This window comes from Coturnix japonica, chromosome 2 (genome assembly GCF_054131305.1).
Source record: "Coturnix japonica strain WE chromosome 2, WE-NBRP24, whole genome shotgun sequence".
Classification (NCBI taxonomy): domain Eukaryota; kingdom Metazoa; phylum Chordata; class Aves; order Galliformes; family Phasianidae; genus Coturnix; species Coturnix japonica.
Genome location: NC_140664.1, coordinates 89,629,931 through 89,648,018, shown reverse-complemented (window position 1 = coordinate 89,648,018; position 18,088 = coordinate 89,629,931). Strand labels below are relative to the sequence as shown.

General features: G+C 37.0%; 1 protein-coding gene across 12 annotated transcripts in view; it reads left to right on the top strand.

Moving 5' to 3' along the window:
- The window catches only part of COBL (cordon-bleu WH2 repeat protein), a 151,043-nt gene that overhangs the window by 68,150 nt on the left and 64,805 nt on the right, over window positions 1-18,088 (top strand). For all 12 annotated transcript variants that reach the window (XM_085538013.1, XM_085538016.1, XM_085538011.1 and 9 more), the window contains one exon: window positions 11,690-11,884. In XM_085538013.1, the coding sequence (XP_085394139.1) occupies window positions 11,690-11,884 (195 nt within the window). The remainder of the gene's footprint in view (window positions 1-11,689; window positions 11,885-18,088) is intronic.

Sequence of the window (18,088 nt, the reverse complement as noted above, 5' to 3'; positions counted from 1 at the left end):
TATTCCTTATGCTGTTTAACGTAATCTGGGTGGGGGGCCAGGCATGGTTACATTTTGTTTTTTTAAAATCCTCTCCAGATAGTTACGCAACTAGGCTGTCCATTGGTTTGTGTGCTGCTTTCTTGTGGATTTTATTCTTATGTTTTAGATAACCTTTCTAATACAACCTTTTACTTATTTGTTGTTTGTATTTTTGGAGGGTACCTTAATTTCTTAATTTATTTTACATTAGAGACTAAAGTATTGTTATCTGAAGCCAAAACATGTATTTAAAAAATCAGAGCTGTGCTAGCACTGTTACAATTTTCAGTGAGTTCAGAATTATACTGAGGAAAGAGATTTCCTGGAGAAGTGACAACATATTTTAGAGCACATTGTTGCTGTCTTTTGGCATCATAACATTAGGGTGTCCATTGGAGAGTTGATACAGAAGTCATTGGAGCCAATGGAAAAATTCTTGCTTGCTTCAGCTGGCTGTGGACCGTGTCCTCTGTAAGCTGTTAGCCATTATCTATGCTAGGCCCTTTTAAAATCCTTCGTCGTGCTACTTTTAAGTTCTCTTTTGTAAGAAGAAAGATCTGCTGGCACTTTCACTGTCATCTTTGAAAATATATGAACTTAGTTCCTTTTTGATGGACGGTTGGCACAGATAAAGTCCTTGAAGTTGCTTATAGAGCATTTTTAGACTGGGGAGAAAGAAAACCCCAAAGTAAACATGTTAAGTCTTGCAGAAGATTAATTGCAAGCAGTGGCAAAGTAAGAAGTGGATTTCATCAACCAATAATTTGTTACAAAACCAAGTTTTTCTTTGCTATCTGAAGTGCATACCCAGAAAGTAAGCATAGTTCTCATTACTGCTTCCCCTTTTTCAGAAGTTATTGTGCTGTTGAAAGTATAAGTGCAGATATGTGTTGTGTCTGTTTTCACAGATGTTAACATAAGTTTCACCTAAATTTAGAGCTGAACTTGAAAAGATTCTGCCACGGCTCCTTGATGGGGAATGGATACCAATGGTATGAAATATTCCTGTCAGTGTGAGCGTATAAGGTGTGAGTGTATGAAGCGTGAAGTGTATGAAAAACTTAACATGAGCCAGCAGTGCGCTCTGGCAGCCCGGAAAGCAAATGGGATCCTGGGCTCCATCAGGAGAGGGGTGGTCAGCAGGGATAGGGAGGTGATCGTCCCTCTCTACTCTGCCCTTGTGAGGCCCCATCTGGAGTACTGTGTCCAGGTGTGGAGCCCTCAGTACAAAAAAGATATGGAGATTTTGGAAAGGGTCCAGAGGAGGGCCACGAAGATGATCAGGGGGCTGGAGCACCTCCCCTATGAGGACAGGCTGAGGGAGTTGGGTTTGTTCAGCCTGGAGAAGAGAAGGTTGCGGGGTGACCTCATTGCAGCCTTTCAATACCTGAAGGGAACTTATTCCCAGGAGGGGAGTAAACTCTTCGAAAGGGCTGACAATAGCAGGACTAGGGGAAATGGTTTTAAGTTGAAGGAGGGAAGATTTAGGTTGGATGTTAGGGGAAAGTTCTTTACTAGAAGAGTGGTTAGGTCCTGGAACAGGCTGCCCAGTGAGGTTGTGGATGCCCCGTCCTTGGAGGTGTTCAAGACCAGGTTGGACGGGGCCCTGGGCAACCTGATCTAGTAAAGGCGTATGTTTGGTGGCCCTGCTAGGCAGGGGGGTTGGAACTACATGATCCTTGAGGTCCCTTCCAACCCGGGTAATTCTGTGATTCTGTGATTCTGTGAAGCAGGAGTGTGGTCAGCCCTGGTGAAGAAGAACTGACGGAGCACAAGAGTGAGAACATCTTCAGGCATTTCTGATTCCAGCTGTTTAAGTTCTGATTTCATAGAATTTCACACAGATCCCACATGCAAAACAAAGCTATGTGCAGTGCGAAATTTGGTCTTGTACAAGTATCAGAAATCACACACTGGTGTCCTAAGGAAAATCATGCTGAATTTTTTTGACTTGGAGAAACTGAATTGACCGTAGTATACTGCAAAGGAAAATAAAAATATGAAATGATGTACATGAAGGGAATAAGTGGAAAAGGATGAAGTAGCTTGAGATCTGGAACAGCTGTACTTCCAGTTGCTTGGCCATAGCCTGCATTCCAGCTTGACTTTTATTTAGAAAATAAAAAAAATTAAAATAAAAAATGTTTTATTTATTTAGTGGGCTGACATGCTGACATAGACAAAGAGTTAAAACTCTAAAAGTGACTAATTACATTAACGAAAAAAAAAAAAAAAGCCGAAGATATTTGAAGTCATATTGGCATAGAATTCTCAGAAAATTCAAGGGTGAATATATGTTTAGCATATTCTCCAAAGGGAATAGCCTCTGGAGAATACTTCTGGTTAGAGAGGAAGTTTAGGACCTGCATCTCTTACGATTCTTAAATGAATTTTCTTGTGACTTTTTCAGAGTTATATGCGTTTTCTACTAAAATGCTTAACCACTAATTGAACAAGCTAAACTTCTGTAGGTATTCGTCTCTATCATTATGAAACAGAAGGCAGATGAGCACATCCACCTGGATGTGCTTTATCCATTGTCCAACAAAAAACTGTTCTCTCTACACCTTCTCCTCGTCCTTGCACTGTTTCCTGACCACCATTATTGATCATGATGATCAGCTGTTATAAATCTAAAAGATTCATTGCCGTCAATACCTGAGCAGTAAGCTATGAGCACAATGTGTGTATGCTGTTTTTTGTCTTTGTCACAGTATCACAGTCTCGTGCAGGTTGGAAGGGGCCTTAGAGATTATCGAGTCCAATCCCCGGGATTCGAGCCTCCTGTGTAGCAGAGCAGCACTTCTACCACTTGCGCCACAGGGGGGATTCGAACCCGGGTCTCCGGTGTTGCAACGTGGCTTAAAGGGCTGGTCTGCTTTGATGCCATTATGTTACCAGAAATAGTTAGCATGGAAACCATAGATACAGTTTGAAGACCAGTTTAGGTTTCCACTTAGGGTATGAGAGTCAGAATGTTGTGCTCTTTATGTCCATGTGTACATGCACACATAAGCATGTATACAGACGTCTAAAAGAGCTTATTCAAGCAATAAAATGTGTGTACATACCTATGTGTGTATATATTTACGTGTATATACACATATGGGTTATATACACATAGGCACACATATAGTCATTTGAAAGGGGTAATTAAAATGCTATAATTGCTGGCTGTTGACTTGAGTCCTCTTTGTGACTCTGTAATTAGCATTTGTTTTATGATCTGCACTAATTTCAGAGCTCTGAAGCTGTTCTCTTCTTCTAATTTAAGTTTTAATATCTTTGGAGGATATATCATTTTTCAGTAGTATTTTTTGGCAGTTTTATCATTAAAAACTCTGAAAGCTTCTTTCTTGAAAATCTGCTTTGACATTTGGGCTATTTTATTTGTCTCCATGTAGCTAAACACATACAGTTACCATAGACTTCAAAGGGAAAAATAGTTGCACAACTTCATTCTAAATTAACCAAGTATTTGTGTGGGAATTGGATTATAGGGACTGGAAGTAGAAGCCAGTTCCCTGAGCTTGGGTAAATCAGAGCAGCTTTTTTGACTTTAGAGAAGTTCTGCAGATCTCAGTGAAAATTTGCCTTTGAATATCATATTATATATATATATATATATTTTCTATTCACCAGCAGCTGTACTTTTTTCACAAGATGAAATTCTCACAGGCCAAAAGTTGTATGTGCTAGAAGTTCAGAAGCCACTGAATGATGATGGGAATTGATTGTTAATATACTTTGTCTCTGGAAAATTTCCTGGAGGACACCACTTCCACTAAAAGACACGGGGAACACTTCAATGTACCTTAAATAAAAACACTTTCAGTAAAACCAGAAGTTATTTCTTCTGATAGTTCCTGTATGTTACAAGAATTTATTGCATATATGTATCACAAGTATAGCAACTCATGTCTTCCATAGACTGAGCATATTGGCTGATTGATTTAAAAGAATGATGAAGCCTAGGAAAAATCACTTCTTACTGCAGTGATGAATTAATTTTCCTCAAGATCTCTGATCATTTCTGTGGTTGTTTATGATTAATGAATGCTTAACACCAGTGGAAATTATGAAAATGTCTTTTTTACTGTTGTTGGTCTTTGATATTTTGAACTCTGTTTCCTGAAGTCTGTTGCCAAAGCCTTAATAAAGACATATTTGGGTTTTTGGCTTGGTTGTGCTACACTGGTTGAGCTCATCTATTTTTAGATGATGCAAAAAGTGTAAGTGAAAAGGAGCAAGCAGTCTTTTCAGACTTAGAAAAAATTGGCTTTTTCTGACTTAATTCTTCCAAGATTATTCTCGCTAGATTTATTAATGGCCTTCTTATGGCCAAGTGTAAACAGACTCTTTGCAAATGTTCTTTCCTTTTTTTTTCTTTCTTTGGTTTTTTCTTTTGCTTCTGCTATGGCATTTATTTATTTATTTATTTTTGGTCTCCCTTCTATACTGAGATTTAATTGGATGTTAGAGTCCATTTTCCTTTATGTCTGTCATTGGTTTATAGGTGTCTCTTCGTTGATTTTAAAATGTTTCTTTGATTATTTTCTTCCATTCTGCTTCACTGTGTGTTACTGTTTGCATCTATATTTTACCACAGAAATAGTTAATACTTGCTCACAAATCTGTATTTCCATCCCCTTCTCCATTCCTCTCACTACTGAATCTTTACCAATTTGAGTTCTGTTCATGCGACCTTTTTCCCCCACCATCTTCACACCAACAACTGAGCATTCACTCCGACAGTGAATATAAACAGTCATTGCATTTTCTTGCAGAATATACTTTCTGTTGTGCGTAAGTGCCTGAGTTTATTGCAGTATTTACTGCAGTCTTCTGCTTGGTTTCTGTCTTCTTCTGGATTATCATCTTTGAATTTCTGCAAAGGCTTCCTCCCTGGTCAAATCTGGTGAACATATCTGCTTCATTTTGTTAAATGAGCCATCATTTTGTTGCTGTTCTCACATCTTCTGATATTTTTTTGTACTTCTTTCTTTTCTTCTTTTGTACCACTTGTATGGATATGAAGAGACATGTAGTGTTTTCCACATTTTTCCCTACGTATATTACAATTCATTGAACTCCCTGTACTTCTCTCATTGCAAGCCTGTCTCTAGTCTCTATCTGATTATACTTTTCATCTTGAATAGATAAATGTTCCTTTTTCTTTATTGTCTTCTGTTTTTGTTTTTGTTCTGTTATTGTTGGGGTTTTTTTGTGACTGGCATAGAGCATGACAACATTTCTCTTTTTGTCACGTATCTGTCATTGCACTATCAGATCATGGTATTTAGTGCATACGCATGTAACTATCCAAAAATATGATTAATAATGTGAATAGCTAAATTTGCTGACACTTTAGTTAGATGCTCCCTTGTGAGAATATTTTGAATTTAATCTTTTTCCCTATATTGCCTTTACATATTCATATTTTTGACAGATATGAAAAACCTATTTTCAAAATACAATCTTTTTTTTATAGGCTGACACATTTTGACAGCATGCTGTGACTAAGGGGTTGGACTTATGGAACATAAGTTTCTAGCAGTCTAACCTGGAAGATGTAAGTCAGCTCTGAAAGGGTATATTTTATATATAAACAGATTCTGATATGTTTCCAGAGCAATATTAAAAAAGAAAAAAAAAAAAAAAGCACTGTTATAACAAATGAGACAGAGAGCTTTCTATGCAGTTCTGAAAGTCAAAATCAATCATTTCACACTTAAGAGATGCAAGGAAACCTTGCTCCTAAGCACCTGCCAGCAGCACAGATCTTCATCAGTGATTCAGCTTGACTTGCAAATTCACTTCATAGTGTGTCTGTAACCTGCAGTCCTACCTCCCACCAGGGTGGCGAACAGTAAGGTTTGTATGAATCTACTGCTTGCCATAGAAAATATCCACTGCAGAAGCATTTTTTATGCTATGTTTAATGAGGGTTTTGTTGTCTTACTGGGATTTACATTTCCAAACCCAAGAATATTTACATTTTAGAGCTACTTAAAATGCATCTATCATCCAGAAGGAAAAAAAAAGTGTTTATCCTGATTGTATCAAGTACAAAACACAGTGAGGGTGTGATGGAATTTGATGTGTTCTGGAAGCTTCTGCATAAACATGTCTGGTTTCTCTGTTATCTGTATGTCACCCTAATCTTGATGTGGCATTTTATGAGATTGGACATGCAAGTAACACGTGCATGCTGAAGCTTGTGGCTTTCATGGATGTCATTAGATTTATACCAGTGTTGAAATATCTTTCAAGAACTTCATATTTCACAGATTTTTAACTATATTTCTGGAAATTGAGAATCTGGTGGAAGACAGAAAGTATTTTGTACATGGAATGCTAAGTGGAAAATAATCAGCTTGTGTGGTTATGGGCTGAAGCTTGCTTTTTTGAACATACAGCTACTTCCTATACCAGTCACATTTGTTTAGAAAAGAATGCTCAGCAACCTAAGTTTCTTTCAGTTGTGGCTAATTAGCTTTAGATTTCAACTGAACAATTTTTTTCCTTCACAGTTCACACAGTGACAGTAACTAAATAAACTGAGCATGAGAAAGGTCTGTATTAAGTTCATTTTCACTTACTGGATTGGAATTGACTTGTTAACTCGGAGAGATCTGAATTGATGATGTTTTGTTTTCTTCTTGTTAGCAGCAGGGTTCATCAGCTCTGATTCAGCAAGGCCCATAGGGTGCAGGCTTGCAGGTTACTACAGTGACTAAAATGTCTAGATAGGTAGAGGACATGCTTCTACCTTTGGAGACACAGGGATATTCAGCATTGGGTGACCTTTCCAATGTGAGGACAGGAGAGAATCAAATAAATTTCTAGGAAGGGAAATTATAATTAAATTACAAGGAAAAAAATACATTATGATAAGGATAGTTTTAGCAGTAAAACAGAGTAATTGCAAATAGTGTATGCCTCTGATAAAGGAAGATTTTAGTAACCTCTGCAGGGGCAGATAGGTAATGCTACTTAGCTGCTGGGAGGCACAGGATGGGGAAGGTCTTCAGACATTTCTGATTCAAGCTGTTTGAGTTCTTATGTCCACCACTTGACTCCTGACTATAGGATGTGTAATTGCCAGCTCAATACTAAAACAGACGTAGATGAGAGTGAAAAGGGGAGGTGTACAGATTTCAAAACATAACTCAAATTTTACAAAAAGACCTTGAAAGTTTCATCAGATGCATAAAAACAGAATGATACTGCCCACATAAGTTTCTGCCATGGAAACTGAATAGTTGCCTTTTAGTACTGTGATGAGTGACCAGATTATTTCCTGCTAGCGTAAAGAGAGGGGATGAAACAATAAACAAACAGGAATAAATTGCATAAAAGTGCGTTTTTAAGAAGTTTTGGAGCAAGGAAGCATGTATTTTTTCCTCTGGCTGCAGGCTGTGTGCAAGTACTATAGTGACAGTCACAAATACATCACAGAACACAAAAAACAAACTGTAATAAATGTGGTCAGTTAAAAAGGAAGATTTGAGAAGTCACAGTTTATTTAAAAAACAAACAAAAACCCAAACAAAACATGGTCCCAAGCAATCTTGTGATCACAGTATTTTGCTTTCGTTTTGAAGCAGGAGCTTGGATTCAGTTTTGGTGTTGTCAAATTTAATGCTAGCATAAAGAATTTCACTATCATTTCAGGGCAAGCAGCCTCGGGCTTTTAATGTGTGCAGTAGATCTGGCCTAAGTGGCCAGTTTTAGCCAGTTGCAGTGTCATTCAGCAAATCAGTATTAATGGAGTTTAAATTTCCAGCAGGTATGACTGCTTTAGTTGTCACTGTGTAACTGGACTTGCATGCCTGTTCTAGACCTTACTTTTCACATCTACCCACCTTACACTTTCAAGAAAAATGATTTATTTTATGATACTTTATTTTGTCTCTCTTGTTTTCTGAGGAAAACCTGAACAAGTTCTTTTTGCTGATGCATCTGGTACGTTGAGTGCTAAAAACCCAATTGATTACCTTTGATTTAAAAACTCCTGAGAAGGAAGTTGCATAACAGAACTGTGAGCTCAAATATGTGAGTTTTGGCAAAGAGCTGTGGAAGAAAGCCCTCACAAGAAAGGAACTTGACATTTTGAAAAATTTTTATTGTCCGGTGTGGACGGGGAACGGGAAGTCAGATCACTCTCACAGGCAAGCTGCAGCCTCTTCCTTGCTGACCTTTAAATGCCACTTAGTGTCATCAGAAAATCAAGGAAATGCTACTAACAGGTCTTTGGGTCAGAGAGCTGTGTATCAAGGATGTGTTTAGAAAGCAAACAGAAACTCACTTCCACTTATATAGTTATCTTTTTTGTAAAATGGGATTCTCACAACAGTTCAGTTTATATTTTAGTAGATTTTAGTTGATTAATCTCACATTATTTTATTATTGTGATCACTAGAATTTTCCTAAATAACTGTGAGACATCAGAGCTTAAGTTCATCCTTAAAATGAAAATCATTTGGGAAAGGTATTTTGTAATGCTTGAGTTGAGTTCCATGGGCTGTGGAATTTCTTAGTCTTGTTGACTTCTTCTGAAAATGGGACTGGTATGCCTGAACCACCAAATTACCCTGAGCCTCTGTGTGCCTGTGTTTTTAAACTGTCCTCTTCTGGTCGTCCAAAAGGTCTTTGAAAGCTAAATTCAAGAAGTGAGATAACACTTCGAAAATAAACCGTTTATCCCCAAAGAGTCAGGTATGTTAAGAAAAAATGTCCCTTATGTTTCAGGAGTTTAAGGAGCAGGAAAGAAACTAAATGGCAAATATAACACTAAATAGTGCGTACGTGAAGTCTGATGGTACTCTATAGTAGGTTCTGCAAACTGTTTCTTGCTTCCTTCTAACATCCATCGTATGGAACTGAAATGAGCTTTTGTCTGTGGTTGTACTATAGGAGCTGTTCAACTCTTGCTCAGCTAGGATCACTGGGGACCTGTGCTGCTGCAACTGTTGATGATGGGTTTTATTCAGCTTAATTCAAAATTAAAAATATAATAATTATTATTTAAAAAAAAAAAAAAAAGCAGAGGAAACTTTTTTCTTGCTGGTTTGCATTACTTAATTGTTGGAACTGCTAGCAAAGTGCTGTAACGCTGGTGTAATTACTAGGTTTTACAAGTTGAGACGTTTTGAAAAACCCTTTACATAATCCAGTGACCTTTTTTTTTTTTTCCCCTGTTTTCTTTTTTGTCCCGCAGTGTAGTTACAAAACACTCAGTTTGCTGAAACTGAATTTGATTCTGAGCAGAACGTTTTCCACAACCTGTTGCTGTCAAGTGAAACAGATGATCAGGGCTTACTTCTTCATACAGCCATATTGGCTGCATTGCATGAGCTTGGTTTTCCCTCCACCTATTATACATCCTGTGTTCTTATCAGTAACCTGTACTTTTAATGCTGGGAGAGAAGCTGTTTGTTGTTTTATGTATCTCTAAATATATAAACAAAATTTCTCATCTTTCTGATGCAGTGTATAGAACCAACGAATTACAACTGTCACAAAATCATAGCCTGTAGAATAGACTTTAGGATGATTCTGTAAGTATGTGGGAAATGGAGACTACTGTTTATTTCACCCTGTGAACCCAGTCATTTCTTCAGGAGAAAATAAAAATGTATTTTATAGAACCTGGTGCAGTATGCACTGAGATGAGCTTAAAACCTTGTAGGTTTAGATTAAATTGGTTTTTTTCCCACTGTCTTACATACAGGTCTAAGAAAAGAGCGTATTTCCTTATGAGATCTGACCCAGTCTTTCAAACCTCACCTCCCACTTTTAACTTTTTTGTTTTCTTTTGTTTAGGAACAATGGATTATAGTAAATTTAGAGAATAGTGATGAAAAAGACGTGGTAAATACTGCTTTAATTCTTTAATAAAACTATAGTTGATCAGAGCAGTCTGGTACCATGCATTGTTTGTGCTAAATGTGCTATTCTGGCATGAAGAATGTGCAGCGTGCAAAGTAAAATATAGAAGTCCAGATATTACATGTAAGTCACATCCATGGTACATGCAGGATAGGATGCAAAAGAGTTTGCTACCTGCATTACCACTTCCAGGTGCTTTCATAGGAATCTGCAAAACACTGAATCCTTCTGGGTGGTCAGGAACCTGTGTTGTTTGTGTTTATTTTTTAATTGCTATATTTTATTTTTGTTTAACTTTTTGTGCTTCATAAGTGTTTCCTCAAAAGTAATAAAATTAAATGAATTGTATTTTTGAGTTTGTTGCCCCATGTTTCTACCTTCTAGTTAAGATCACTGTTGACATCTGTAGAAAGAAATCATCATACAGTGTTGTGAACAAGTTCCTTGCCAGTTATAGTCCTCCAGAAATCACAAATCTTCACCACAATAATAAAGCAATAGATGCAGAACACTTTCCAGTCCTTCCTGGACTAGAACTTGGGTTCAAAGAACTAACTCTTTTGTTTGGACAGTGATGAGATTTCTGGTGATTTGTAGTTTCATGCCTGTATGTGTTCTGTGGTCTTGGTCAATATTCCATCCAAAAGCTTTATGTACTGAGTGCAGAGTTTTGCACATGCAGTACCATGTCCTGATGAGAACAACATTATCAATCATGGTCATCAACCTTCCTTTCCGGATTAGGTATTCTACTCCAGCTCATAGTGGGTTGATATCAGTAATGGTTCTCAGAAGCCACTTTTCAGAACTATCTCATAACTAAACTGAAAGGTTTATGGAAGCTTCTCCTAATAAATGTAGCCAAAAAAAAATGACTAACAGGTTTTGAGAGAAACATTTGAAAGATCTTAATTAGCAAGCTCAAAAATATGGTTTTAAAGTTGGGTTAAAGCATAAAACTAAAATAAAAACCAATGTTTTTTCAATCTCAATTTCTAAGTCTTCTCCTATAAGTAGACTTACTACTGTATGATTGCACGTATTTCTGAATGAATACTAATATAATGATGTATAAAGGTCTTGGTCAGAAGTCAGTGAAAATTATTCTCTTGATTTTAATGAGTTTTGAAAGAGAACTGAAGTAATTTTTAACGTAAAGGAATTACTGAAATAGTTTCTACTTTTCTTCTGAGCCTCTTTAAATGGAATATGGTGCCTGTTAAGGGGACTTCTTTTGAGCATATTCATTGATTGGTGTTAGTAGATCATAAATGTTTACACTTGATTATGCATATAAATTGAAAATAGTTTTATGGTAGCAGAGTTTCTCTTATGTAAATCTGTGGAGAACTAGTAATAAAAGCCTGGGGTACAGGCAGCATATAATTAATACAGTGTTCTCAATTGAGAGTAAAGGTTGCTTTCAGAAATGCGTGTTACTTGTAATTCAAATACAACTGAAAAGGTGTTTCAAGAACCATATCTACATGGTACATTTTAAATAGCAGAGGCAGTGTTCCCGTCAACTGTAATATTACATTGCAGTAGAGGCTTGTAGTGCTTTCTGACATTCATACTGCTTGTAGGCTTTGTTCCCGTTGACCTTTAGAAGTGTCCAAAAGTTACAGTTTGCAATTCAGCAAGTTTGGCAGATGAACATACATAACTATTTATATCATTGTTTAAACGGTAACCAGATGTGTCTTGTTTTTCTTATTTCTCTCCCATTGTTTTTAAAAAGTGATGTTAATCCAAAATGTTAATCCATTTACAGGGTTTTTCCACAGCACCAAACTCCCCTTCGGTGAATTCCCGTTCCAGTACCTTGGGTCCCTCACTGTCCCTTGGTAATATCTCAGGAATGACAGCAAACCCAGAAGTGAAAAAGCGCAGAGCACCTCCTCCACCAGTTTTGGCACCTCCGTTGCAGAATATGGAGATGAGTGGACAGGAAAAGACAACAGTACAGGTAACGGTGACCCCACAGAAATTGATTTCTATTCTGAATATGCTGGCTACCATCAGTTCATTCATCACAGCTGAAGTCATTCAGAAACATTTTGACTAACCACTAAATACTGCACACTGTGAAACTATTGATCTTATGAAATGAATTCATTAAAAGTCTTAAAGTTTTGTACATATTTACTGGACTTTCTTGAGACTGCCCCAAGCTTTCCTCCATAAAGAATTTTTCTGAATGGGAAAGGTAGAGAGAAGAAAAAATAAAGATAGAAATGCTGGTAACTATATAGAGTGGCTAGATACTATTCCTGGCCAGGATAGTCTGGTAAAATAGATGAGTGTTCTAACGAAAATCCTCAATATACTTTTTCCTCAGATACTTGTCAAGATGTTGCCTACATCCTTGTCTCTTGTGCTGGATACCAGAATATCTACCCTGTTTTCGTAATTGTTCCCTGTGATCTGTTAAAACAATGCTCTGTTTTAAAAGGGATCACTGTTCTGTGACGTAATCAGCCTGAATTAAATAGAAATTGAGGAGAAAAACCTTTCTGATGTCTTAACCCTTTGGTAAGAATGGAGTTAAGTGGAAAGGACTTATTGAACATGCAAAAGCACATTAAGATTTTTGCATCCACCATCAACAAATGCATTCTAAATGTGAACTATAAAAGTCTTGATGTGGATACTAAATAGGAATACAAGGAGCCCACACCTTCAAGGTCTTGTAACGGGACTGGCTTTGTCTGCTTTGGGTTTATCTTATCTGTAGCAGTTTTGTCTTTGGAAAGTGAACTGTTAGTCTAAAATGGAGTCAGGAAGGAATCTTTAAATTCAGTGCAGTTGGTGAGGAGGAGTCTAATGCTCAGTCTTACTCTTTGGCACTCTTCTATTTACTTGTGTTAGACGCACCTTGAGTGCCTTCTGTAATGAATCATTGTGTAAGCAAAGTTACCTTGGTAAAGGATCATGGGATCTTATTTTCCGAACCTTATGTTAAGCAAAAGCATGATTGCTAGGACAGGAAAATGCTTCGTCTTTCAAAATATTCATAGGTGGCATTGATATAATACTGCTTTTGCAGACATGGCTCAAGAGAAACAATTATACTGTCTTGCAACTTTCGGTGCACTTTCTTTTTATAAGTTTCTTTTTTTCTTCATTTTCCTTTTGAAATTTTGTTGTAGTTGCTCAGACGAGGTTTCTTGCCCCCCTGGATTCAAGTGTTCGCTGTGTTCAAGATAGATAGGTGTTTTTGTATGAAAATGCTATGGCGCTTAAAGCACTTGAAAAATTTAAAGTAATCACCTTATTTGGGCATTCTCTAAGGCTTATTTGCATGTAGTGTGGCACTGATATTTTACTTTCTTTTGCACAAAACCAGTGAGAAGCTAATCTCTTTTTAATAGTGACCTGTATTTTCATCATTGTTGTAGATAGATAAAAGTGCTGGACTTCTGAAGCCATTTGGGTATTTGTCAAAAGTAGCATGCAGTAGTGTCAATTTCACATTCTTTCAATCTAAAAGAAAAGCTTTTGAAGGAAAAGAGGTGAAGTTTTCATCAGAAGATATTCCACTGAGAATTTGTGGCATTATAAGTGTCTTGTCAAGCCAATGAAGGCAGTGAATATTGTGGTAAAAAGTATAACACGGTTGCTAGAGTTAGTTTGCCTGCATTTTTGGGGGTAAAGAACATCTTTATGGAAACAATTGCCTATTTAGAATAGTAAACTGGATTTGTGCTTCTGAAGTTCATAGATTGATAGTGGTTCACAGGCTTCAGTGTAGTTCAAACAAGAATGTATTGAGTAAGAGTACAGTTGAAATGGAGCAGAGGTTCCATGAAACAATTAAAAACTGAGGGAGAATAATAATTACAAGTTATGTAACAAGATAGCAACATAAATATCGTTTATATGAAAGCCCAAACAGTTCTGTACATTCAGACTCTCCAGTTTGCTGTGAAAATAAAGTAAAAAAGCTCAGGGTGTAAGTTTATTTCTTTAGTTTATGGGAAAGAATTAGCACTGATCTTTTTTTTTTCAGGGAAGGACGTCAATTCCTTATTAATGGACTTCCTTCCATAAAAAGATAAGATGTTTGTTTAGAAAACTTTATTTATGTGCAACTGTTACTAACAGGAAGATCCTGCGAAGGGGGAACATGTTTCACTGGAAATAAACTAGCACGTTAATAGAAAATGAAAACCATGGTGTTCTGAACTTTCAGAAGCATTTCTCTTTTCAAACTATCTCCTTCCATAAGGCTGTGTAGAAAAGCAAATACTGTAGCTGTTATGGAGACACACAGTTTGACTTTCCAACCCAACAAGCACATTCTTTTTAACCCATTGTTAAATTCTAGTAGGGCATATCATTTTCTTTACAGTGTAGATGTTGCTTTAGGAGTATACATCGCATCTCCCTGCCTAGTAATTATAACCAGAAATTTCAGTGAGTATGAAGGGGTCAGAGTTGTTTAGGCTTTTAAATTTAGATTTTCTCTGCTCATTTTTTTGAGTAGGTGAGTCGCTGCATATAACCATACTATAGTGCAAGTTTTATTTCTGTGTGGCTTACAGTAACTTACCTCCTTCTGGGTAAGACCCCTGCAGTAACTCTAATTACCATATAGCGAAGCATCATTAGTTTTGCTATTCCATGTTTAGTTTTCTTATTATCAGTGTCTGTTGTAAGGTAATTTTTTCTTTTGTAACTGTTTCAAACCTCTTCTAGCAAGTATTTATTTCTTTTTAGGTGACAATTGAACAATGTTTCAGGGTGTGCTGAGCAGGCACCAAGTATTTTGCATGGGAAGGCAAAGTTAGAGAAAGCAGTACATAGATTTATTCATTGGAAACTGTTTTTACACCCTTTTTGTAAACATCCCCGGAGTGATGCAGTTTAGAATAGTGGGAAGCCACATGAAAAAGTGTTCTTTGAAAGATCAAGATATGGTAACATATCCAATAGGAAATCCAAAAAGTAAGATACCTTGCTTGTAGGAATAAGGATATTCTTTCCTTGGTTAAGCTGCAACTTGGAGCGTACACTGTTCAGATGTGTAGAGTAGTACAGTGTATGGAGGTGAACAAAAGATGAAACTACTTTACAGACATTCTCTGTTCACTGTCGCAGCATTTCCAAAGATGTGCTAGCAAAACCTGGGGTCACTTTATGGTAGGCAGAGTATAAAGTAAGTCACCAACACAAAAAGCACACGCTATTTACACAAAATATTTGAGAGAAAGTCTGTATGAGTAGAGCACTGTAAAGCACGTGGAGAGAAGCTGTACATGATGTCTGACAGAATTAAGGACATCTTATTCAGTGACCTCACTTAAAAAGAGAAAAAAGTGTAGTTCAGGCCATTTCTTGGAAGAATCGTACAGCTGAGTATTTAAATCTTTTGGAGATGAAGAGTATTATACGCTGGCAAAAAAGTTTATGGGAATAATTACCTTTTTTAATGTCTATGGACAAGTGAAGAAATTGGAGTGAAAGGAGATGATAAATAAGGCCTGAGGGGTTTTCTGTAAGAGCCTTTTCTGTGAAATGGAGTGGTTTATTCTGAGCAAAATCATGAGGCTTTTTGGAGACAACTTCAGAATTAGAAGAGGACTCTTCAGTGCCTCCATCTTTTTAATAGCTTTAATGTCAACTTGCAGAAGCCAGGAAACACAAGTTGTGGACTGTGATAAATGAGACATGTGCTGTTGCAGCTGTTGGGATTTTCAGAATCAGAAGCCTTTTGTATTATATGTAGATATAAGGCATGCAAGTTTTGTATTAGCCAGTCAAATTCCTGTGCTGTGTGAAGAGTGGGATAGTACGACAGGCACAAATATTCTAACATTTGTTTTGTGATTTTTAATTTCAAACTGAAATTGAACTGGCTTTCTCAGGGTATGGATGGCAGGTTTTGTTCTCTCTGCCTCAGCATAAGATTGGTCAAAATGAACTGAAGGCTGAAGGCAGAGAGAGCAAAACCTGCCACCCATGCCTTGAGAAAGCCTGTTATTTATGTGAGTAAGCCTCTTAAACAAATCAGCTATTTTTACCATCTTCGTTAAAAATTTCTACTGGCCATCACATAATGGTGTTTTGTTGTTGGTTTTTATTTATTTATTGGAGTATCCTGTACTTTTGTGGGTGGTATCTGCATGTGTTCCCCTGCTCCAGCCCATCTTGCACTTGCAATAGTTCTGATTCCAGCAGCACTCAACAGAAGGAGAGCCAGTGAACTAGCGGGCCCCTGGGTTAGGCCTTGAGAAGCATTTTCATGACTTTGGTAGTGATGCCTTTCTCACAGGAGAAGCTGTGTTAGAGTACTGCTCATCCAAGCCATTATAAATGGAATACTTCACTTACTGAATGATGCATACCTTCTGATTTATTGAGGATATTAGGAATGTGTCAAAAGAATGAGATACTCTAATGAAATAACCTGTTGAAAGCCATTGAATTTATGTCTATCTGCAGACAACCCTGTAATAATTTAAATCACATGGGTACAGAGTGTGAAAAAAAAAACATACCTGAGGATTTTTTCTGACATAGAGAGCCATAGAATGTTTGAGTAGTAAAAGTAAAGGAAAGGTATTGAAGGAAACCTATGAATGAAATTATACTGAAATAATAATTAACATACAGAATTTGTTCAAATAATTATTAAACCGTAAACTCATCTGGATTTCCAGACTCAGTCCTTGAATTTGTAGTTGTCAAATTTCCCATATATGTGTGTATAGTACAGTCATGAACTTGGAAGCCACTTGTAGGATGACTCATTATCTTTTTAGAATTAAAATACATTTTAGAACAGTGTCCAAGATTTTAGAAACAGTTCTCTGCTATTCATTATTAGGAAGCTGAGTTTGTAACTTGTTGTTTTCTACTTCTATGATGTCAGAAGTTAAGTCCGGTTGCTCAGCAACTCATTATCTGTCCATTGGGATTTTAATGTCATGTTATTTTTCACTATGCCACCTTCTGTTGCAAAAGCTATTTGAATCGAGATTGTAAATATAAACATCTGAGCAAAGTAAACACTCCTTCCATTCATGTTCCTCCCCAGCATACTCCCATTTTTTTTGCAGACATCTTTCTTTCTCATTTCCACAGTGTGGTTACCACTCTTCCAGCTCACTTTTTTATAATCTAAGGGCACAGATTTTTGGCATGCTGACCACAAGGATGATCTTGATTGGTATGAAATCACACTGTTACTACTATTCAAGTCAGGTTTTCAAAATGATATATTTCCATGTGGCTGCAAATTAGACCCTAAAGCAATGGATACAGACACTGTAGGACAGTGCAGAGTGAGGTATATTTGTAGTATGCACAGCTGTGTCATTAAAGAGGCCATCAGTAGAGCTCTCCATCTCTCTGCTGCATGAGTTAAAGTTTCTTGAATCTGCTTTGTCCCTGTGTACTTTGAATCAGTTTGACATTTAAATTAGCAATAATATTTCTGCAGTGGGCCTCGCTTCTGAGAGGCAACAGTGCTTAGCAAGTCTTTTTCTCTAAAAGGCACTGCAACTGCAACTGTCCTTCAACTTCACAACAACTGAACACTGCAGATTTATTTCTGCATCTGCTCCCATTCATTACTGAGAAAACTTGTCTCCAACTAGAGCCCTGTGTTCTAAGAGGAAGAGGCTCAAATCTGTTTAGATTTACCAAGGTGGTCGGTCCTATTTTTGCACAAGTGATTATAGTCATAACTACATGGAAGTAAAAGTGGGAAGAAAAACAGTTTGGGTTTGTTTTTTTATTATTATTACAGCAGAGTACCATTCTGCTGTAGGTATTTTTGTCCCTTTTGAATTACACTTTTTTCTGTATTTCTACCTGAAGTGAATGGTAATGAGCAGTTCACAGTGGAGACTGTGACAGTTGTATTCTTTTTTTAGTAAGGAACCTATTATTTAACAAGAGGGTGGATGGACTCCGATCAGTTATCTCCCTTCCATTGGTTACACCTAAGCCAAAAATGTCTGCTAGAAGTCAACAAGATATGAGTGTATGGGATTTTTTAATCATCTCTCAGAGAGGAAGGGAGGTTTCTTTTGACTCAGAGGTCTTCTGGGTGAGGTCTCTGCAACCTTTCTCTTATGACACATTTCCTTTCCCCTTAAGTGTTCTGTGAATGTGGTTATTTTTTATTTTTTCTTTTTTTTTTTTTTTTTTTTCTATGGGGCAT